Below are 21,565 nucleotides of genomic sequence, written 5' to 3'. Positions count from 1 at the left end.
CTCTTGCATCAATACTTCATGTGGCTGCAAGGACAAGGACAATGTTAAGAATTTTATAATTCCATAAAATTCAAACCTTGAGCACTCAGGAAGATCTCAGGAACACATAATTTTGCCAGTAATTACAATACCAAACAATGTCTGAACTAACTTCCATAGCTTTGGGAACTTATACAGACATATAAAATACAATATTTAAGTACAGGCATATTCTATGTTTCCCATAAGTAAGTGTACACCAATTAATTTTTTTCCTTCTAATACATATGAACACCAAATATTTTTAAATGTGTGAATTCAAGGAAAGAAAATGATTTATCTGCTATAGATAAGTACAAAACAGAAATATTGGCACTTGAACTTTTGTGCCACCTGATATTTTTAAATGGTTATATCACTGAATACAAGGCAACAAAATTCAAATAAGGGAAACTAAAATAGTCTCCAATAGCAATTTTTCATCTTTAAGTTTATTAGAAAAAATTCAATAAAGAAAAGTAGTATCTGAGATGGAATACAGTTGGAGAAACATAACAGAAGCAGGTGTTCTTGCTTCAGTTGACCTTGATTTCAGCTCTAAACAGCTATATCTCCTCCAGATCTACTGACAAGCTGGTAAAACTCATTGAATTTGTGACCAGATTGAAGTATCTAGAGTTGTAAACCTGAAACACAGATGCCTCTTACTCTCTTATGAATTCCACAAGGTTGATCACTGATTCAGGCCATATGATAATTTCATAACCACATGGAATTAGCATGAAAGGATAAAAATTCTATCTTTATATACATCTTTCATCCAGAAAGCCTCATAAATATTGCCTGAATATAAATTAAACTTTGGCATGAAATATAATTTATGAAAATTGCAAACTACTTGGATTGATCTCACCAAAAATATATTAAATCTTGATGACTAACAAACTTCTTCAAAGAAATAAAATGATGTTTAAATAGAATTAAAACAGCAATATAAATTTGAAAAATATTTTAATAGCAAATCATATCATTTATATGAGTTACTAATTAAGCAAGTGCCTTGAAATCATAAAAATTCATTTAATCACTTATGTCTAGCTTCTGCAGGATATGTAAAACATGATAGATGAAAGAAATATGACTCCCATTAAGATGAGAAAAATGTTGTTGCAGTTTTTCCTTTTTAGCTGTGTGCTTTTGGTGATATTTTGCTCAGAGTTAAAAGTTGCACAAAACCTTGGTTCAAGAGCTACTACAGAGGTTAAACTGCTTCCATCACGTGTGGTTGACCCCTGAATGGTCTTCCACACCATATACATTTCCCTGTTAATGGCCAGGGGTGGCTCATGAGGACAGAGGCAGGGGTAAGCCATGCATAATGTCGGGTATTTATTTTTGAGCTCCCAAATAAATAAATGAAGTTGCACAAAATAAAACTGAAAGGAAACAAACGAAAAACAGAATTTGATCTCTTTTGTAAGAGTTAAATATACATAGAGAGGAAAAGAGGGAAAAGAGGAAGAGGTATAGAAAGAAGGCAGAAAGGCAGGATGGAAAGACAGAAGAAAGGAGATTAATTATATCTGGTTTTACAGACAAATTGTTCTTATCACTGTCCTAAGCATCTGAACTTTAGGTTTTATATAAATTTCCTGCTATAATATTATATTTATAAGTCTATTATAAAAACTATTATTATACCTTAAAATTGTATAACTCCCATTAAATGTGCTTTCAGAAAAGCCCTTTCAATTGCTGCTGCATGTATTTCCTACCTAAATGGAACTTTTGATCTTTTTTTCTGTAGCTCTCTTGCCCTCGTTTCTGATTATGTGTCTGTTTATAATACTCATATACATGATATCTAGCTATCTACCTATCTCTCCGTCCTCTCCCTCTTTCTCACTCTATGCCTATCTCTTACATTCACTCATATGACTCAGTTCCACAAATAGTGGTGATACTGTGCAACTCATCTTTCAATACTTACCATCCAGAAAGGTGCCTGATAAGTTTTACTCACTGAATATTTATGGAACATACTGATAAAAGAATGGATGTTTATATTTTGCATCACACTTCACTGCTATTATAGCTAGAACCAAAATATTCTCAAAGCCCCTGATTTTGTATTTACACTGCTGTGAATTAAACTTTTTAATGCAAAGTATTATTAGGGATTGCTCATAACTCATGAGAGCAAAGAATTTAATAATAGCTATATTTTAAGATATGGAAAAATACATACAAAGCAACTCATTCAGTAATGAAATGATGCTCTTTTAAATGCTATTTTATTTTATTTTATGTAGGAGTACTGTTATTTATTCAGCCACTGATTAGCTGATTGAATTGTGCATGAACTCCACCTTACTTTTTTTTCACTTTTTATAATTTTATTTATTGAATCACCGTGAGAGCAGTTACAAAGCTTTCGGGTATAAGTCTCGGTCATACAATGAAACAGACATGCCTTCACCAGTGCCCATTCTCCACCACCAAAAACCCCAGTATACCCCCATCGCACACCCTCCCTCTACCTGTGGGGCAGATGATTTCCACATTACTCTCTCTCTACTTTCATCACATTCAATATTTCGACACCAGATCCACCATTATTTGAGATTTTACCCCAACACTCAGATCTGCTGAAAAGGCAACAGTAGACAATTTGTGTTCTATTGCTAGTTATGAATAACATATGATGTTGCGTGGCTGCAGTAGGGCCATGTGATTTTGAAATTCCAAAATTTTAACACTTAAATCTGGAAGGATTTCTACCAAAAGCCACTGGGTTTTGAGATTTGTTCCTGAGTCTCTGGGATCATAGTCGTTGAGCAGTTTGATCAGAAGCCAGAGAGGCCGTTCGTGGGCAATGAGTTGGGGTCTCATTGGGATGGGGAGACCAGGACCAGCTCCACCCTCATCCTGTGAGGCCCAATAAGTTTCTTCACTGTGGGCTCAGACCTGACTGTCCAATGGCCTCTGGAGGATGACGGCCACCAAGCCACCAAGGGGGAGCAGGCAGAGGGACAACACCCTATTCCCACATGGGTTGGCCCAGCACTGGTAACCTACTGCAGGGACCAGACGCATTTCTGCCAAAAGCCGCTGGGTTTCGAGATTTGTTTCTGAGTCTCTGGGATCATGACCGTTAAGCAGCTTGATCAGGAGCCAGAGAGGCCGTTCATGGGCGATGATTTGGGGTCTTGTTGTGGTGGGGAGGACAGGCCCGGATCCCCCCCACCCCCACCCCCATCCCGTGAGGCCCAACAGGTTTCGTCACTGCAGGCCCAAGCCTGACTGTCCAGTGGCCTCTGGAGGATGACGGCCACTGAGCCACCAAGAGGGAGCAGGGGGACTGACAATACCCTTTCCTCCCTGGGGTGGCCCGGCAACAGAAACATACTGTGGGGTCCGGACGCATTTCTGCCAAAATCTACTAGGTTTTGAGATTTGTTTCTGAGTCTCTGGTATCATGGCCGTTAAGCAGCTTGATCAGGAGACAGAGAGGCTGTTGGTAGGCGATGACTTGGGGTCTCATTGGGGTGGGGAGGACAGGACTGGCTCCACCCCCATCCCATGAGGCCCTGCATGTTTCATCACTGGGGGTCCAAACCTGACTGTCCAGTGGCCACTGAAGGATTTCAGCCACTGGGCTGCCGGGGGGAACAGGCCAATTCACAAAACCTATTACCACCTGGGTTGGCCCAGCACCAGTAACCTACTGCAGGGACCAGACGCATTTCTGCCAAAAGCCACTGGGTTTTGAGATTTGTTTCTGAGTCTCTGAGATCATGGCCATTAAGCAGTTCAATCAGATACCAGAGAGGCCATGCCTTCAATTATATAGCTGAGACGGAGGTGGTTTGTTGGTGCATCTCCCACATACCTAACTTTTGGCTTTTTACTTTCTTGGTAAACTTTGCCCCAAGATTTTGGGGTCTGGCCAAAGACACAGCAGCAATTTTGGGGTATCTGGAAGTCTGAAGGCACCATCAGGCTGCTGATATAATTGCCTCACAGGCACAGATTGACCTGCTGGCGGCACAATACCCCCTAAATGCTCTTTTAAACAAAACTAAAGAATGGATGAATTATTTCTAAGAATTTTCAATTACCAATTTCAGCAATGGAAATCAGTTTGTATAAACAAGTTCTCTTATTCCAACTTTCAGGAAGGAAGTGACCACTAGAATAGCTTTTTTTTTTTTACCTTTTTGGGTCACACCTGGTGATGCACAGTAGTTACTCCTGGCTCCTGGTTCATGTACTCAGGAAATACCCCTGGCGGTGCTCGGGGGGCCATATGGGATGCTGGGAATCGAACCTAGGTCAGCTGCGTGCAAGGCAAATGCCCTACCTGCTGTGCTATTGCTCCAGCCCCAAGAATAGCTTTTTTTTTTGATAAGTATAAGTCAGCCATGTAAGTTATATGAATACAGGAAGAAACACTGAAACTCCTACCCAAGAAAACAAGCAACCAACAATTATTTTCCCATCATATTACTGAAAACTGAAATTCCTTTGAGATATGGCAACATATTTCATGATATTTTTATCAGCAATTATAAAGCATTAGATGTCATTGGAGAAGGTGAAGTATGGTCCATTGACTATGACTAGTAAGACAAATAGCAGGAATAGAAGATGTTTAGATTCTTCTTATAAAGGTAAAAATAAGAGGGATCTAAAAATAACATCTAAAAGGAGAACAGATTCAAAAAGTCCGAGACAAAGACAGAATCTATTCAGAGGTGGTATCATATTTTACTGCCACAGTTATTAAAGCTAGAAAATAAGACTTCTTAAAATTCCATTTACGAGTATAAATTCTTTATGAGATATTTGAATCAATTCCTAGGTCTAAAATATTATAGCGATTTTCCTCGGGTCTCTTCAGATATAAAATGTGCTTGAAGGTGTTTCCTACCTACAAACAATGGGCTATTCAGTTGCAGTTGGAAATATCCTTCTTCTGAAGTCTCTTTGGTCATCTTCGGTAGGCTGTCCACCTGGAGTGAGGCCTCTTTCAGATTCCTCTCAGCTCGAACATAATGCCATTGGTTATCATTGAGAGGAGTAGGAGATTGGACTATGAGCTCTATGGGACCATTCCCAACATCAATGGCAAAAGTGACCTCTGCAGGAGCTGAAACAAAAGTGGAGAATGGAAGGTCTAAGAGATGGTTGAGAGCACATTTAGGGCTGAAGCATGTCCTGAATTAATTACTTAATTGCATACAAATGATTATAAGATAGGTATAGAGATTTTCAGTTGAAATCCCTGCAATATTAAAATTTCCATTATTAATGATATATACAAAACATATTTTTTACAGTTTTTTTCTCATTATAAGAATCCTACAAATAAAATTAGAATAAGTGAGATGCATCTATCTACCTATATATCTATCTGTGACAACTTCTCCATCATGGGTCTACTGTGATACCAAAGTTCAACCAATTTAATGACTCCACAGATATTGTTAGACATTGGATTAGCAAACTAGCCTGTTGTAGTCTTGAATGTAGAAGATCCAAGCATAGTCTAAATAAATTTTCCTCCAAATATATATATATCATATAAATAAACATACTTATATGTGTGTATTCATACATATATACATCACCTTATCCACCACCATAGAGATCATGTTATTAGAACTACATACTGAGTTATATGTAGTGAGTATATTCTGGCATTTATTCATTGGCACATTAGCATGTTTTAAATCTACTTGTGGAGAAGTAAATTTTAATTTGAGTTGGGAAGAAAACAATTTCTGCCCGGTGACTAGAATCTTCACATATGAAAATTTCTTTGTTTTCAGAATCTTGTGATGCATTATTGGTGTTGCTCTTGATCTCCTTCCCAAATGGGACACTGATATTTATCAAAGACATCAACTTCCAGATCTGAGTCATTAGTGGTAAAATAGGCAAATGACCCTTTTGTCTGATCCCTCCTCAGACTAACAGAAAAACAGAATCCTTATAAGAAGCCTACAGATATGGACTTCATGTAACTCTGAGAGCTCGAACTGTCTTGCAGTCCAGTGATCCCATGATGGTAATAAGAAAAAAAGCAGAAAATATGCTAAGAGAGTGTCTAGTCAGGAATCACTGTGATATATGGTAGTGTCATATCATGTTAATCTTTATATTTCCCATTTGCAACATAAAAATAAAAACAGTACCTCTTTCTCAGGTTGTCAATAAGTCAATGCTGATAAATTGCTAGAAATATGCATGTTGCAATAGGAGGCACTCAACAAGTGACAGATATTGGTGTGACTATCACAGTGCGATGATTCACCAACCCAGGTAAAATGCTTTTGGCTCATAAACCCCTTCACTAATAAAAATTCAATTGAAGAGAACAAGTTAGTTTTAATGATTAAACAATTGAATACAAATGATGTTAGACTTTTGAGCTACTTTCTATTTTCTGTTCATTACACTGATGCCGGGCTGGAGCAATAGCACAGCGGTAGGGTGTTTGCCTTATGCGCAACCAACCTGGCTGAGCCAGGTTCGATTTCTCTGCCCTTCTTGGAGAGCCCGGCCAGCTACCAAGAGTATCCCGCCTGCATGGTGGAGCCTGGCAAGCTACACATGACATATTCAAAATGCCAAACATAGTAACAAGAAGTCTCAAAATAGAGATGCCACTGGTCTTGCTCCAGCAAATCGATGAACAACAGAAGGACACCTTATAACCTATATATTGCGATAACATATGCACACAGAAAATATGGCTGTGCCAATATATGTTTCTATCTGAATAACATAGATAAATATTGCTGAGAACTGAAGAGGAAGAATGATACATATTTTGCTAAAAAAAGTTTGCTTTACCACAGTGGCTGCCCGTTGTCTGTGCCATCTCTATTCTATGCTCAGTTTCAATCTTTGGAATTATCATAGTTCAATATTTATCCTTCTAGTGTACAATTTTATGTTTATGGTCTGTATTTCCCACTAGTCTGTAGACTGTAGATGAACATCTTATTTTTCAAATACCATGAACTTACCAACAAGCCCTATATACATTCGTATCTTATTATACTAAAGTTCAATTCACTATATAAATGAAAAATATTATTATTAATTTTTAGTTTTTTAAAGGTTTTATAAAAACATTAGCTTATTCTAAAAATCTTGAAAAATATTTTAAACTTTTTTTATGTTTTTTATTGAGGTCTTAGTATCTTTAACTTATTTGTTTTAGAACTGGGAAAGATTCAGAAAAATGTAAAAATATATGTACTTATTTGCTGTTTATCAAGAACCAGGTATTTTTCATGTTTCATGACTTAACTCAGTTTAGTGTCTCTGTAATATTATTTAACAGACAATATTTTTTCTATAAATGAAAAATACCACAGGTAAAGTCCAGAAAACTTTAGAATTTGAATGCAGAGTCTGTATCACTCTTCTTGAAACAACACTTTCACATTTAAATTCTATATGTTTTTCTTAAAAAGCCAGAATTAGAACATATGTTATAGGGTACCTAGAAACATTGAATAAACAATGTAAGTGAATGAATTATACATCCAATATAGACAAATGGCTATTGGGATAATTGAGACAACCGTAAACTTGCTCTTCACTTTCTAGAGATTAACATAAATTTCATAGTATATATCAGGTAAATAGAGACATTACTTCCATCAAAAATTTACTTTTGTCCTCTCACTTTTCCAAGTTTTCAGCAAAAATTCTTTCTCATCATTTATTCCATAATGTTTCAGATAAAGGTAAAAAGTCACTTTTGCACTTCTGGTTTCTGTATGAGCAGATCCTATGCTATGTACTGAGAATGTACACATGACTGAAAGAGTAACAAACTGATAAACTGATAGTCTACTTTCTAGTGGACTGATAATCCATGTAAGGGCTGTGTGAAGGAGGAAAGTACTCTAAATATAAAATAATATCCACTAATTACTTTTCTTGACAGGAAGAGCTAACCACTGTGATCCCAGAAAATTTTTACAAAGGATCCAAATAATATTACTGTTCACAGCATTTGACCCTGTATTTTGTGAAAGCAAAACTGGCAAAACTGTAGCTTTATTTCTATGTCTTCAAACATGACATCATGAGAGGCATGAAAGAAGTAACAGTGACCATTTTAGGAATAAAGAAGTTACAAAATCTTTGATGTAGTCAATTAACCAGTTTTATATTAAATAAATTGTGTACATCACACACACACACACATACACACACACTAAGTACCTGTGCACTGAACATTTTTGAAGATGGGAAATCTGGATATGATGATAGTTATTGGCTCAAACCTCCATAAATACATCTTTGAGGGAGTGCAGAATTGAATATGTTTGTCAGTTTTCTATATCTCAGAACAAAGAATAAGAACAAATGGTTCTTGAGGTAGTTTTATAAATGAATATAAGGAGTTGCTATTTGGAACAAAGAGGAATGTTGAACCCTGGAGTCTGACTGTTATTATCTCTATAACTCTACCTTTTTAGATTTATTTCCCTCACTGCATTTGAATAACTCATTAAGAATAATTATAACAGTATTATAGAATATATACAAAATATGGGCAGGGTATATGAGGGGCGGAGACAATTGCCGAAGGTTTGAGGGATGTGGAGAATCTGATGGAGGGTGCAGGGTTGGATTTCTGTATGCATGAGTCCTATAATTAACACATTTTTCCATATCAGTTTTTATTGAGGCGTCACTTAAAAAATAATGATATGGTGCTAATATTTTTCTTTTATACTTGCACTACAGGTCTGCCTTTTCTATTGTCATAATGCCAAGATCACCATTATCCTGATGTCCACACACCCAAGGTCCACACTCTCTCTCCATTAGCATTTCTTAGCTCTCAGTTCCTTTGACTCTGTCTCAAGTCTTGTTTCTATTCTCTTTTTGTGTTTATTTGTATTGCATTTCTTTCCTCATATCTGAGTAGTATGTCATTGTGTATATATACCAGAACTTCTTTGAAGACGTTTTTAAGTTAGCATCACACTTGATAATGACTTTGATATGTCACCTCTAAAAAACAAAACAAAGATCTCTCTTTCTTTCTCTCTGTCTCTGTCTCTGTCTCTGTCTCTGTCTCTCTCTCTCTCTATCTCTTTCATTCTCTCTCAGCAAAGTGTATAAGACATCTGCCTCTTCATAAACTTAAAACAGGCCCAATAAAGTACACAAAAATTAAGTCACTGTAGAATAAGGATTTTATCTGTTTGGGGGCCACATCCAGCAGTACTCATTAGGGCTTCAAGGACTGCTCCAGACATTGTGCTCAGGGATCACTCCTGGTGGTCCTTGGGGACCATATGCCATGTCTGGGATTTAAATGGGGTGGGCTTCATGAAAGACAAACACCTTAACCCCTATATTACATATCCAGAGCATGAAGATTATTTTTATTTGAATGAAATTAAAAAGCCCAAACAAATAGAGCTTCCTAGCTTTCTCCTATTTTACTAAAAGCGAGACATAAATTACACAGGTATAGGTGCCACTCCACACTTTCTCTACTAAGAAGGATGAAAGTTCATAATACAAAGATGAACTGAAGTCTTTTGGCATTGGAAGAATCTACATATTAAGGTCTACTAAATGCCCTTTACACTCACCTTGGAATTATAAAACTGCTTTTGTCCTATAATTTCTCCATAAATTCATTGTTCTTTAATGAAGATGATATAGAGATTAATATAATCTTGGTTCTGGGAGCTTTTTAGTTTCTCTTGGGTAACTTCCATCCATGCATTTGCATATATATACATATATATATTTTTTTCTCTTGTGAGTATTTAATTTACTATAGAGACTTCAAGAACTCAAAACATTTTAAGGGAAAATTCTTTTACCTCTCAAAGACTTGAAAGAAAACTAGACCGTATACCCATCACTGCCTTGTATAGCATGAAGTCTGGCAAAATCATTTTTCATTCTGTGTTCCCTGTTCATGGAAAGTCAGATGAATTGTACTTCACGAAGATAGAATGGACAGCTGGCAAATAAGTTGTAACTTATCAGCTGAAAGTTAGGTTTCTCTTGAGGGAAAGCTATTCTTAGATTAAAGTATATATTCAAAAGTCAAAACAGAGAAGAATAATAAATTGGATTACTGGGTTGGAGCGATAGCACAGCAGGTAGGGCGTTCGCCTTACAAGCAGCCAACATGGCCGACCCGAGTTCGATTCCTCCACCCCTCTCGGAGAGCCCGGCAAGCTACCGAGAGTATTCGATATGCCAGACACAGTAACAACAAAGTCTCCAATGGAGACGTTACTGGGCCCGCTCGAGCAAATCGACGATCAACGGGAGGGCCTTTACCTTTACCTTTTACTGAGAGCAGTGTGAAAGTGCTGGATTTTTCCAAAAAGAAGAGTGTACCACTCATTATAGGCAATGTCAAATACTAGGGTCAATGAATCGCATTTTTGTGTCTACAATATATTTGTTAATTATAATCAAATTCATCTGCTTGGTAGATGTCATCAATTACATTTTGCATAAATAAAAGCTGAAGCTAGAGAAGAAGCTAAAGAAAAGCACTGGAATCTACACTGGATTGTAAATAATAGACTATTTCCACTATGTCATGCTGCCTCCCAAAATACATTCCAAAACATCTATGTCTATCTTAGAGCCATTCTGAGGTAAGAGTGAAATTATGTACATTTTTTCTCAAACATATTTTGAAAATATATCCAGTAAGACCTGAATTAAGGCATAATGGAACACCTTGCTTAACACAGAAAACGACTACTACTAAGACATTTTAAACTTTCATGTGAATGTGTTTTCTTTCCAATAATCCGGATGTTGCTATTTTAGAATTTTTAGTCTGCTGATTATAAGAGGCATAATTCTAACTTAAAACTTTGAGGAAATGAGGGAGATGTCTACTGTAGGTTGCCAGTTCAATTATAAATCCACTTCATTTTGAACGTGCTGATATGTAGATGTATTTTGCTCTTAATCCCATAGCACAAAAATTATATCTTTATAAAAAAGCTTAAGGAATTTATTAACAACAAATAAAATATCTCACTATTTTCTCTTAAAATAACAACAAACTAAATAATTTGAAAATATCAGGCCTTGTATATATTTTAAATTATCTTAATAAACAATATTTCTGTTTAGGAAAGTATATTTTCTTTGTTCTGGGTTATGAAATGTAAAAATAAATAAGTAAATATATAATATTTATCAAATTTATATCAATTTCATTTGAAACATTTTTATATAACTTAAAGGAAAAATTTAGTGCTAGAGTATAAACAAGTTGGACACTGAAATGTAATTAAGAAAAATTGTCACTCATTATCTTGTGATAATATGCCATGGCATTTGCTGCCTTAATGAGTCTAAAGACCTTAGGGCCTTATTTTTATTTAATTTATATTAAAGCTATTATATCCATATTATTAAGTGGTTAGCATTCAACTTTAAATTTCAGAGCATGAACAAGTTAGATATGAGCGATCTTATTTCACAGAAAAGCCACAGAGCTTCCTCCCATTAATAGTCTAAATTGCTAGAGTAAAAGGAGGTTAAAACTACCAATTAACGATATCTCCTTCCTGGTATATATTGTGCTGTTACTGCAAAAGAAACACTTAGCTGCTTGGTGATTTGCAGGGGATTTGTACTTACACCCAGTCATGTCTTCCAGCCAGCTCTTTTCTCTCTTTCTAGAGCTCTCAAATTTCCACATTTCTGTTACTTACTCTTTCAAGGGTATTTTATGCAATCAAATCATTATTGTGATATGGCTAGTTCCCACAATCAAAGTGCAAAGCATCCATTTAGACAGAGATAAATGAGACATCTAATGACAAGCATGCACCTTCATGGTCATAGTATAACAAAGGCAAAATTAGTAGGGTTTTGAAATTAGTAGGGTTGTTCACCCTTCATTTAAGAAATAGAGTACATATGCCCCACTCTATAGCTCTTTCTGAGTTTCCCAATGGGCCTCGCTCAACAAGAAGCAAGTAGCAAGGTCAGGTCCTATCTCCCAGTTACTTCAACTCATCATTCATCTGCTCCTGCATGCATCCCGAGTTATGTTAGGACTGGAGTGAGAGTAGAGGTTAAGGTATTTGCCTTCCCCGTGGCTGACCTGAGTTTTATCCAGCATAGCTATGGTTCCCAAGCCCATCAGGAGTGACCCCTGAGCCCAGAGCCAGTAGTAAGCTTTGGGCACCACCGAGTGTGGGTCCAAAACAGAAAAAGACAAAAATTAGTTATGGTGTTAAAAACATTCCTCCATCAAAACAAACAAGTCATACACACAGAGATATCAATACAAGTTCAACAAATTCTGATTACAGTGAATTTTAATAACAAATATGTAGGCTTCTAATTAGCACATTTTATTATATACAACCTAAAGAGTACAAGTGAACTTATAAAAGTGAAGTTTATAAAGAAATAATAAGATCTACAGTTTGGTCTTAAAAATGCAAACAGAAAAATTTATGTGTTTTTAAGAGTGAAAAATCATGTTTAATTTTTTTCAATTTTAAAGTTGCACTGATAAACACTGTTTACTCAAATATACTACTGAAATAAATCAATATATTGTACTCAAGGGGTTGTCAATATACTTTGTACCTACAGAGATCAAACAGGCAATTCACAGAACTTAGGAATTATAAGCATTCAGCACATAGAACCAAAGTTTTGATAAAATTTTTGTGTGAGAAATTTTTATTTCTTAGGGCACATATATTTTAAAGTTGTGAATGCCCTGTGGACATTTTTAAAATTTTGAATTGAATTATAAATTTCAATTTTTACAATTTTTTTTGTAAACTAACTTATATTTATGACCTTTTCTTCTTTTTTTCTTTCCTCCCGTTGATCATTGATTTGCTCGAGCGGGCCCAGTAACGTCTCCATTGGAGACTTTGTTGTTACTGTGTTTGGCATATTGGATACATCACGGGGAGCTTGCCAGGCTCTGCCGTGCGGGCGAGATACTCTCGGTAGCTTGCCGGGCTCTCTGAGAGGGGCGGAGGAATCGAACTCAGGTTGGCCATGTTGGCTGCGTGCAAGGCAAATGCCCTACCGCTGTGCTATCGCTCCAGCCCCACTTGGATGTGAGGGCGATCTGGCTGCGACATCTGTCACCCCATTGATCGCCAGGGTTGATTCAGCTGATCTGGCTGGCTAGGCGGGTGTCCCCTACCTCCCTCACCGCTCCATGTGCGTCCCTCCCGAAGTTGCGCGCTTGGTCGAAGAGGACGGCCTTCCCCGATAGAGACGGACCGGTCTTCGGTTGAGAGTATACGAGTAGCTGCGCTCCCCTGCTAGAACCTCCAAACAAGAATAACTGAAATTTAAATTTAATCAATTGTAATATTGGATTTATATGTGAAAAACTTAAATAACATATCCGATATTATACCATTTTGTACATAAAGATGTTAAGACACTATAGTGATGAACCATTGACAAATCTGCAGAAGAAAAATCTTAGAAACAGAAATTTAATTACTATAATCCTAAAGGTAAAGGTAAAGGTAAAGGCCCTCCCGTTGATCGTCGATTTGCTCGAGCGGGCCCAGTAACGTCTCCATTGGAGACTTTGTTGTTACTGTGTCTGGCATACCGAATACTCTCGGCAGCTTGCCGGGCTCTCCGAGAGGGGCGGAGGAATCGAACTCGGGTCGGCCATAGTTGGCCGCTTGTAAGGCGATCGCCCTACCCGCTGTGCTATCGAAAAAACCAATTGGTGGGTATATTATCCTTTTCCAGAATAATTTGTATTTATATCCTGGAATAATTTATTAGCATCAATATACATAAATTGTTCAATAGTAAAATATCTGCTATCTATATTTCTTTTTTAATTTTGTTATAATTACTCTGAATATAATGTATAGACAAGAGATGTGATAAAATATATTCTGGTAGTAAATTCACAAATAATTCAAATGGTGAAATGTAGAGAAATCAGAATTCTAATTGGGTAGTCACTCATAACAAGTGGTGGAAAGTCACTATAAGTCAGAAAATTTCTGTTGCAGCAGAAGATGAACCAAAAATATAGGTCCCATATACGAAAGAAATACATAATTTGTTACCTTAAGCTTTTCATGAAAATCACTTAACACATCCTATGGACGCTGAGTAGTAATGAAACACAACACATTAGAATAAGCTAAGCTCATCATTGCTAACTTTATAGATGTTGGTTATTATCATAATACAAATATGCATTAGTTGTTGGTGACAAAATATAAAACTAAATCTTTTGCTGATCAGCATATTAAATTCATAAAGAGGACACTTACAGCTGATTTCAAGCCGAATGAAATCTTTAATGCCGAGGTTTTCTAGAAAAACTCCAGATAAAGCTGTCGTTTTAAAAAAGAAGGAAATATCAGCACTGAATTCAGCATGGAGAGTAGGAAAGTTGAGGTACGAGGCTTCTGTATAAAATGAGACTGCGTTCCAGAAGTGTCCTGCAAATGAGGAAAACATCTTTTAGACGCATTCGTTGTTTTATGATGAGGTACAGAAGGCAAAGCTGTGTGGATAGTTTTAAAGAATAGGGAAAACTGCATGGGGAGGAAGGTGGGGGGAAACTTGAGCTTATGTAATGCAGAGAGAACGCTTTAGATTTACTACTTACGGTCGCCATAGCAACGCAAGGGACCTATTCTCCAAGCAGCTTCTGAGTTTGTTCTGTTGGTATCAGTGATAACTATCTGAGTGACAGGCAAGTGGTCTTTGAAGGAGAGAAATCCAGTATCATTTGTCCTACAAAACACACATTTAAGGAAAAAAAAGAGGTGAAATATGAATAATATAGGGACTCTTTCTCAAGACTCATTTTGGTCTTTTCAAAAGTAATTTGGTGGTAGTAGTGGAGGGTTGGGGAGGGGAAAGCAGAATATCTTTCATCTTACGATTGTGTGTGAAATGCTAGAATGCCAGGTACTAAAACCGTAGATAGATTCTATTAACAAGGGCATTTTACTTTTCCCCTAAGTATTTTCAGAAACATACAGATAGTTTAAAGACCCGGCTGCTACTTGCAGCCGGGTCTTTAAGTAAGGGCACCCCAACTGCCCAATGCAGAACTGATGTAACTTTAAACATTTCCTTTCTTTCTATAAAGAGATCAGCTATCTCTGTAACTAACTTGAAATAGGCATCTCAATTCCCACTTGAAATCACTCCAAGGCCTTGTATCAGCCATCTGCCAACAGGTTTTAATCAGCTTAGAACACTTCTTACCACCTTTCGACTCCAGCTAAAGAATAAGTCTTTATAGTTACTATTTTGTTGCATCTCATTTTGTTTTTAATTTGAAAAATCCTGGTAGTTAAGTACTCCGACTTTGCATTTGTTAATTATGCAAATGATTAACTGACTAAGCATTCTTAGATGGAAAAGTACAAAATGAATAGTGCTAATTTTGTTTCTCCCCTTTTTAAATTGCGTTTTTGGACTCATGGCAAGGTTCATATCTTCTAACTGAGAGCAAAATCAATGTAGATTAAGAACTGGTGTTGAGTGAATGACTCTTTTGAAAAGAAATATACTCTGGTATCAGCATATTTTTTTCTCACACAAACTTCCTACCTAGCCAGTGCTATTCCCATTCACAGATAAAGGGATTAAGGACTCAGCATTGTTAAATAACTTTAAAGTCACATTCCAGGAGGACAGGGGAATGACCCATTGTTGATATCTATCCTATATCTAAATTTAAAAAATAGTGAATACATTTTAACTTTATATCAGTATGTAAATGCATAGTAAGAACAAAAAGGAATTTTATGCATTCAGTTTTTCCTCTGTAGAAAGAAGCATAAAACATATAACAACACTCCAAATCATGTTGCATTTCATATTCCTTTACATTTTATTTGCAAGTATAAATATAAATATAAAGTATAATATACCAATTTGAAAATTTGTATAGCATGGCAAAAACCAATTAGAAGGATGAGAGTTCTAAGAACATAATTTTTGAAGCATACATATTTGCTTTGTAATCCCCAGGACCCTAGCAGGCTTAGTTTGGGTAAATAATTTATATGTTAAGTTCCCCACTGTTCTCAGTTTTAAAATGAAGATAATGTCTATATCATAGAGTTATTGATGGGATTAAATAAGATTATATAGTCACTTAGCACAGTGCCTGATGAATGGTAAATGTTCAAAATTGGTAGTGGGGCACTCATTGTAATTCTTATGTTTATCCCTGAACCACTCTGCAGCCTCAGGGAAGTCAATTCATCTTCCCATGCAAGTAGCTTTAGTTCTTTCAGTATTGGAAATCTCACACTAAGGAACACACTGTGGAAAATTAAATGTTAATATTTATTACCCAACTCATGAGATTAGGAGAAAAATGTATCAATTCATCTTTGTTACAAATAAATGGTTTATTCACCTGCACACATACCCCAACAGGTCTATTAACCAAAAAAGTAAATAAAACTATATAATTTGAGCACATTTACTCAGTGGCTATTCAAAGGATCATAATACAATTTTTTTGTTTTCATTTGAAAGTGTAGGATAACAATTGATTTGTCCTTTTCTCCCTTGCCACAAGGAGCTTCGGTTTATCAGGTTGCACCCATCACAGTGCTCCCGAGTCACTCCCATTCCTTTGTTTGTAACCATTTCTCTAAGCTCTCTTCCCCAATCAGTTAATCAGCTTTTCCCCTAATCAGAATCTGTTAATTTGTAAGGTCAGATCCTTCTAGGACACTGAACTTGTATTGTAAGTCAATATTGCCTTTCTCCTCTCCTTATGTCTACTGAATAGTTTACTTTTCCTTTTTGTATAGATATCGGAAGACAATTAATATTATGCTTTGTAATTTAGGATTGATTTGGCTTTGAATATTATTCACTCCCAGGCATCTGCTTTCTCAACTTAAGCCTTAGTTGCCCTCACTTCCTAGCAAAAACAGGGTCCCAACGAGGGACTGGAAGCAACCAGGGCAAGTGGTAAATTATGTGCTACGCTGGCATCGAGATGGGCCAGACCAAAGTGCCACGATTCTTAACTATAAGTTAGGAGTTTGATCATAGGCAAATGCTGTCATGATCCAAAAGCAACAGTGAGACTAGGACCCTGCTAGGGATAAGAAAGACTATGTGGCCTGAACACTGTAGTCTGAGATCTAGATGGCCCTAGGAGAGCAAGTCTATAAGCTTAAAGTATTTCTTACTGTGTCCATAGAAAATGATTTATATTATGTATATGTTTGTTGGACAAGAAGAGGAGAAACACACCCAGGGGACTCCGTTCTACGGTGGGTTGATCTGCTAAATGAGTATCTGTCCTAGAAGTGGCTTTCCCATGTGCCTTGACTAGTTTAGATGAGGCTGAACATTTTTCCCTTTCAAACTGCCTTCAGTAAATAACTTCAGTATATTGTAAGAGGCAGTTTCCCTTTTCTTATTGAAACCTGACTGGTCTTTGACATGCAGTTCTCAGGTGCTAGCCAGGCCTGATCTTTGAGGTGTAGATTCCAAGCTCTAGAAGACTAGTCTTTGGGATGCAAATCCAAGTGCTTATAGTCCAAGAAAGGTTTCAGTTTTGGTTGTGTGTCTTCTTTCTGGAAGGAAAATTATTGGCCTGAAGATGTAAAGAAACAATGTATGTTTTGCTGCCTCAATGTTCTTTCTGTAACTTCTTTTGATGACATCACTGCATTGCACCCTTTAGAGGTACCGTGATCAATAAAGGGAGATTTTGAGATTTTGGGCCTCTCGAGGGGGAGAGGTATGAGAGAAACAGGTGGAAACACCATAGCATACATTTCTTTTTGGGATATAACAAGACTGTAAGAGTGGGCTGAGGGAGGCAGAAGAGACATAGGAGTGAATGGAGAGAGGATTGGAATAAACTGCAACTTAGACCACCCAGCCTGGCCCTCGTTTCCTTCCTTTGCCTGACCATCACCATCATCCTCCTTGGAGTGGGGGAAATGGCTTGAGACTACCAAACTCAGGCGTCAGGAGAGATAGACCTCTGCCGTCCTTTTTTGTGTTTACACAGAAAGCATATCTACAGATGTTACAGAGTAAAGCATTTCATATTATTTTTCAAGCAGGGATTTCAAAACAAATTCAGTAAAGATTAAAGACCAAAACAGATCCTTTGCTAAAGAAACTCCGGATTTCTCTATATTTTTCTTTATATCAATTTTTATTTTCATGGTGAAACTGTTAGATTCCGAAGTCTATCCATCATTGCTGACTACTAACTACCAAACATACCGTGACATCTTGTCTACATCAATTTGATGTCCTATGTCAAGTTGTTGCAGATGTAAAAAACACCCTCAGAAAGAAAATGTTCCAGATAAGAAAGTAAAAAGAGCTTTTCTTGTGAGTGAAATTTGATTAATCATATCACCAAAATATGTTTTTGGAAGAAATTTAAAAAAAATTAAATAAAAGGAGCTCTTCTCTAATGCCACTTAATACAAAAGACACACACAATCAAATTCCTTCTGGGGCTAAGGACCCAATAAAAATGAGTGGCTCCAACTTGTGTTCACTGATAAATGAAACCTGACATACAGTTTCACTATCAGGAAAGAAAGGAGAGAGAGGAGAAAGAGGACAGAACAAGGAAGCAATAGAAAGATCTGAGAAGATTTGGTAGAAAAGAGGTTTCTTTTCTAACAGGGAAAGTACCAGCTTTTAGTAAGAATCATGCTAATCATGAATGTAAGATCAATGGTTATTGCAATAGACAAAAATAACACTAAGAATCCTCAGATCTTGGCAATATATTTAAAACTCTTTATAAAAAAAATGGGGACAACCAACATTACACAGACCAAATAAACTTCTGAGAGTTCTGTTCAGTCTCTTAGCATCCCAGACCTATCAAGGTCCTTTTCATATTAATTTATGCTTTTCAGGTCACATTGAGAATAAATCTGTTTCTTATTCAATTTGTGATTGGCAGATATAATAAAACATCTCAAAACCTTAAAGAGTGAAACATTTGTTGGTGGGTGGTTGTGAATTTTAGCTAAAACAAACAAAAAGTAAAAAGATTCAAAATATCCTGGTACCTGTCGATTAGCAGGTAATTTACCTTGTTGAGTTGACTCTCTGAACATTAACTATTTTCTTTTGTTTGAGCTTTCTTCTTAATGGCAAACATTTTACAAGCATTCGCTTCCTTTGGAACAATATACTAGGAACTTCCTTGAAGTTCAGGCACATACTACATGAAGAAGAGCCAAGTATGTTTAAGAGGGAGAATAATGTCAGTAGGATGAGACTGATATAGGTTAAAATCTTGTGACTACACACACTGTTTGTATGAGACCAATGATGTCACTCTGGGCCTCAGGTTTTTTATTTTTCATATGGGGATAATCGCTGTCACTGTCACTGTCCTCCTATTGTTCATCGATTTTTCTAGAGCGGGCCCAGTAACATCTCCATTGGAGACTTTGTTGTTACTGTGTTTGGCATATCAAATACATCACAGGTAGCTTGCCAGGCTTTGCTGCACGGGCAAGATACTCTCGGTAGCTTGCCAGGCTCTCTGAGAAGGGCGGAGGAACCGAACTAGGGTCGGCCATGTTTGCTGCGTGTAAGGCAAACGCCCTACCAGCTGTGCTAATAATTAATAGTATAATGTAACAAATATGACATATAACACAGTGACTTAAATTGCTAAAAATTTAAAGTAAAAGCAGAAAATAAAAGTTGAACTAAAATACTACTTAAAATTAAAAGTCAATACCATATTTCTGGCATTGATTAGCAGGTTCCTTCGAGACTGCAATTTATGGAAATGTTAAGGACATAAGAAATAGACATGTGGTCCCCAAGACAACTCTCAAACTAGTAAAACAATTCTCTAGAGCAAAAAAGTGGGGTAGAAGTAGTCAATTTGGTGCCTTTTCAGCTGAACTATATGAATCCTGCAGTTTTACCAACTTCAACGACTGTAGAGTAGATTAGGAAGAGTTGTTTTATTTAGTGTATTATTAAAGGTGTAGTTAAAAAACATCACATCCATCCATTCATTTTAATTAACCGATTTTGGTTAACTTGTAATCTATAAACTTTTCACAGAACATTTATTTGGGTGCTTCATCCTATTATGTGAGTATTTTACTTGTTTTGCTTATTTGTACCCACACCCTGAAGTTCTCAGTACTTACTCTAGGCTCTGAGCACAGAGATCCCCAGTAGTGTAAAGTGGGGAACTGTCTGCCATGCTGAGGACTAAATGTAGATAAGCCTTGTGCAAATCAAGAGCCCTCTCCCCTGTACTCTGTCCAACCCCTATTATAATACTTATTTCCCTTCTATTTGGGGGGGGGGCATACCCAGCCATGCTCAAGGCTTACTCCTGGCTCTGCACTCAGGATCCACTCCTGTTGAACTCAGAAGGGGACCATATGGGGTGCTGTGGACAAAACCAGGTCAGTCGTGTGCAAAGCAAATGCTCTACCTACTGAACAATCTCTCTGTGTTCTCCCTTTTTTACTATAACTTTTTCTTTCAGTCACCCAAAAAGCAATGAAAATATTGTGCATAGGTGAGGAAACTTTAAAAAGAAACACAGAAGTCACAATCTTCACTTCCTCTGAAGCTTTGGTATAAATATCTGTGAATAATTCTCAAGAAATGATAATTCTAAATTCAATAAATAAATCACCTACAGCAATAGATAGAGGTCATGAAGCTCAAAAATAGTTCCAGGTTGTTTTAGCTCCAACCAAATGAAGTGTAAGCATTAACTATGACCAAATATAAACATTTGTGTTAGGAGATCGCATTCATTCAGTTACATTCCACATGCATTCATATATATATATATATATATATTAGTTATTAGTATGAGAAAAATAAAGGGAAAAAATAAAATTAAGTTTTCACTTAAAAATAATTCCACAACCGTGTTTCTTCTAGGAATCTAAAAACAGATTGCTCTTTTAAAAGATATTAAAATACATACGTGTGTGTGTGTGTGTGTTTTGAAATAGGGACACAGTTCAAATATATCTGGTTATCTTTAGTATTAAGAAATAATTGTGAGGGGCCCCAAAGATAGTATAGTGGGTAGGACTTGCCTTTCATATGACTAACTAGAGTTTGATCTCCAATGTCATATTTGATCCTGCCAAGAGTGATTCCTGAGTACAGAGCTAGGAGTAGGCCGTAAGATTTTAATATTATAACATTGACTTAAATATTCTACCACTGGTTAATTCTTTTATGAGAGGACATACTTGAATAAACATGCTCTGATTGTGAAAAGAAACTTTCAATAGTGACCTAAAAGTTATCATTTAAGACTGTCATCAATAAAGATACAGGATTCAAGAAATTATTTAGATGATTAAGTTAAAATGAGTTGACTGCATAGCACACAGTAGTGATTTAAAGTCACATGGATGATGATTACTCCCAAGAATATCTCTAATTTTCTGGAACAAAACAGCTTTCCATGTCCACTAACTTCAAATTTCACAAAAAAATCCTCAAATTTCTAAAAAAAGTCACCACACATTCAAACTCTTTCCATTTTTCTTTGAATTTCTTTCTT

The 21,565-nt window shown here is 36.5% G+C and overlaps 1 protein-coding gene across 1 annotated transcript in view; it reads right to left on the bottom strand.

The window, feature by feature from the left end:
* CNTNAP5 (contactin associated protein family member 5) overlaps positions 1–21,565 on the bottom strand; it is a 973,836-nt gene that overhangs the window by 161,275 nt on the left and 790,996 nt on the right. Inside the window, exons 15-17 of the mRNA XM_056110141.1 lie at positions 14,642–14,769; positions 14,301–14,471; positions 4,913–5,131 (exon numbers count right to left, since the gene is read on the bottom strand). Coding sequence (XP_055966116.1) covers positions 4,913–5,131; positions 14,301–14,471; positions 14,642–14,769 — 518 coding nt within the window. The remainder of the gene's footprint in view (positions 1–4,912; positions 5,132–14,300; positions 14,472–14,641; positions 14,770–21,565) is intronic.

Source organism: Sorex fumeus, unplaced genomic scaffold (genome assembly GCF_029834395.1).
Source record: "Sorex fumeus unplaced genomic scaffold, SorFum_2.1 ptg000009l, whole genome shotgun sequence".
NCBI lineage: Eukaryota > Metazoa > Chordata > Mammalia > Eulipotyphla > Soricidae > Sorex > Sorex fumeus.
This window is presented reverse-complemented; position numbering and strand designations above follow the sequence as displayed.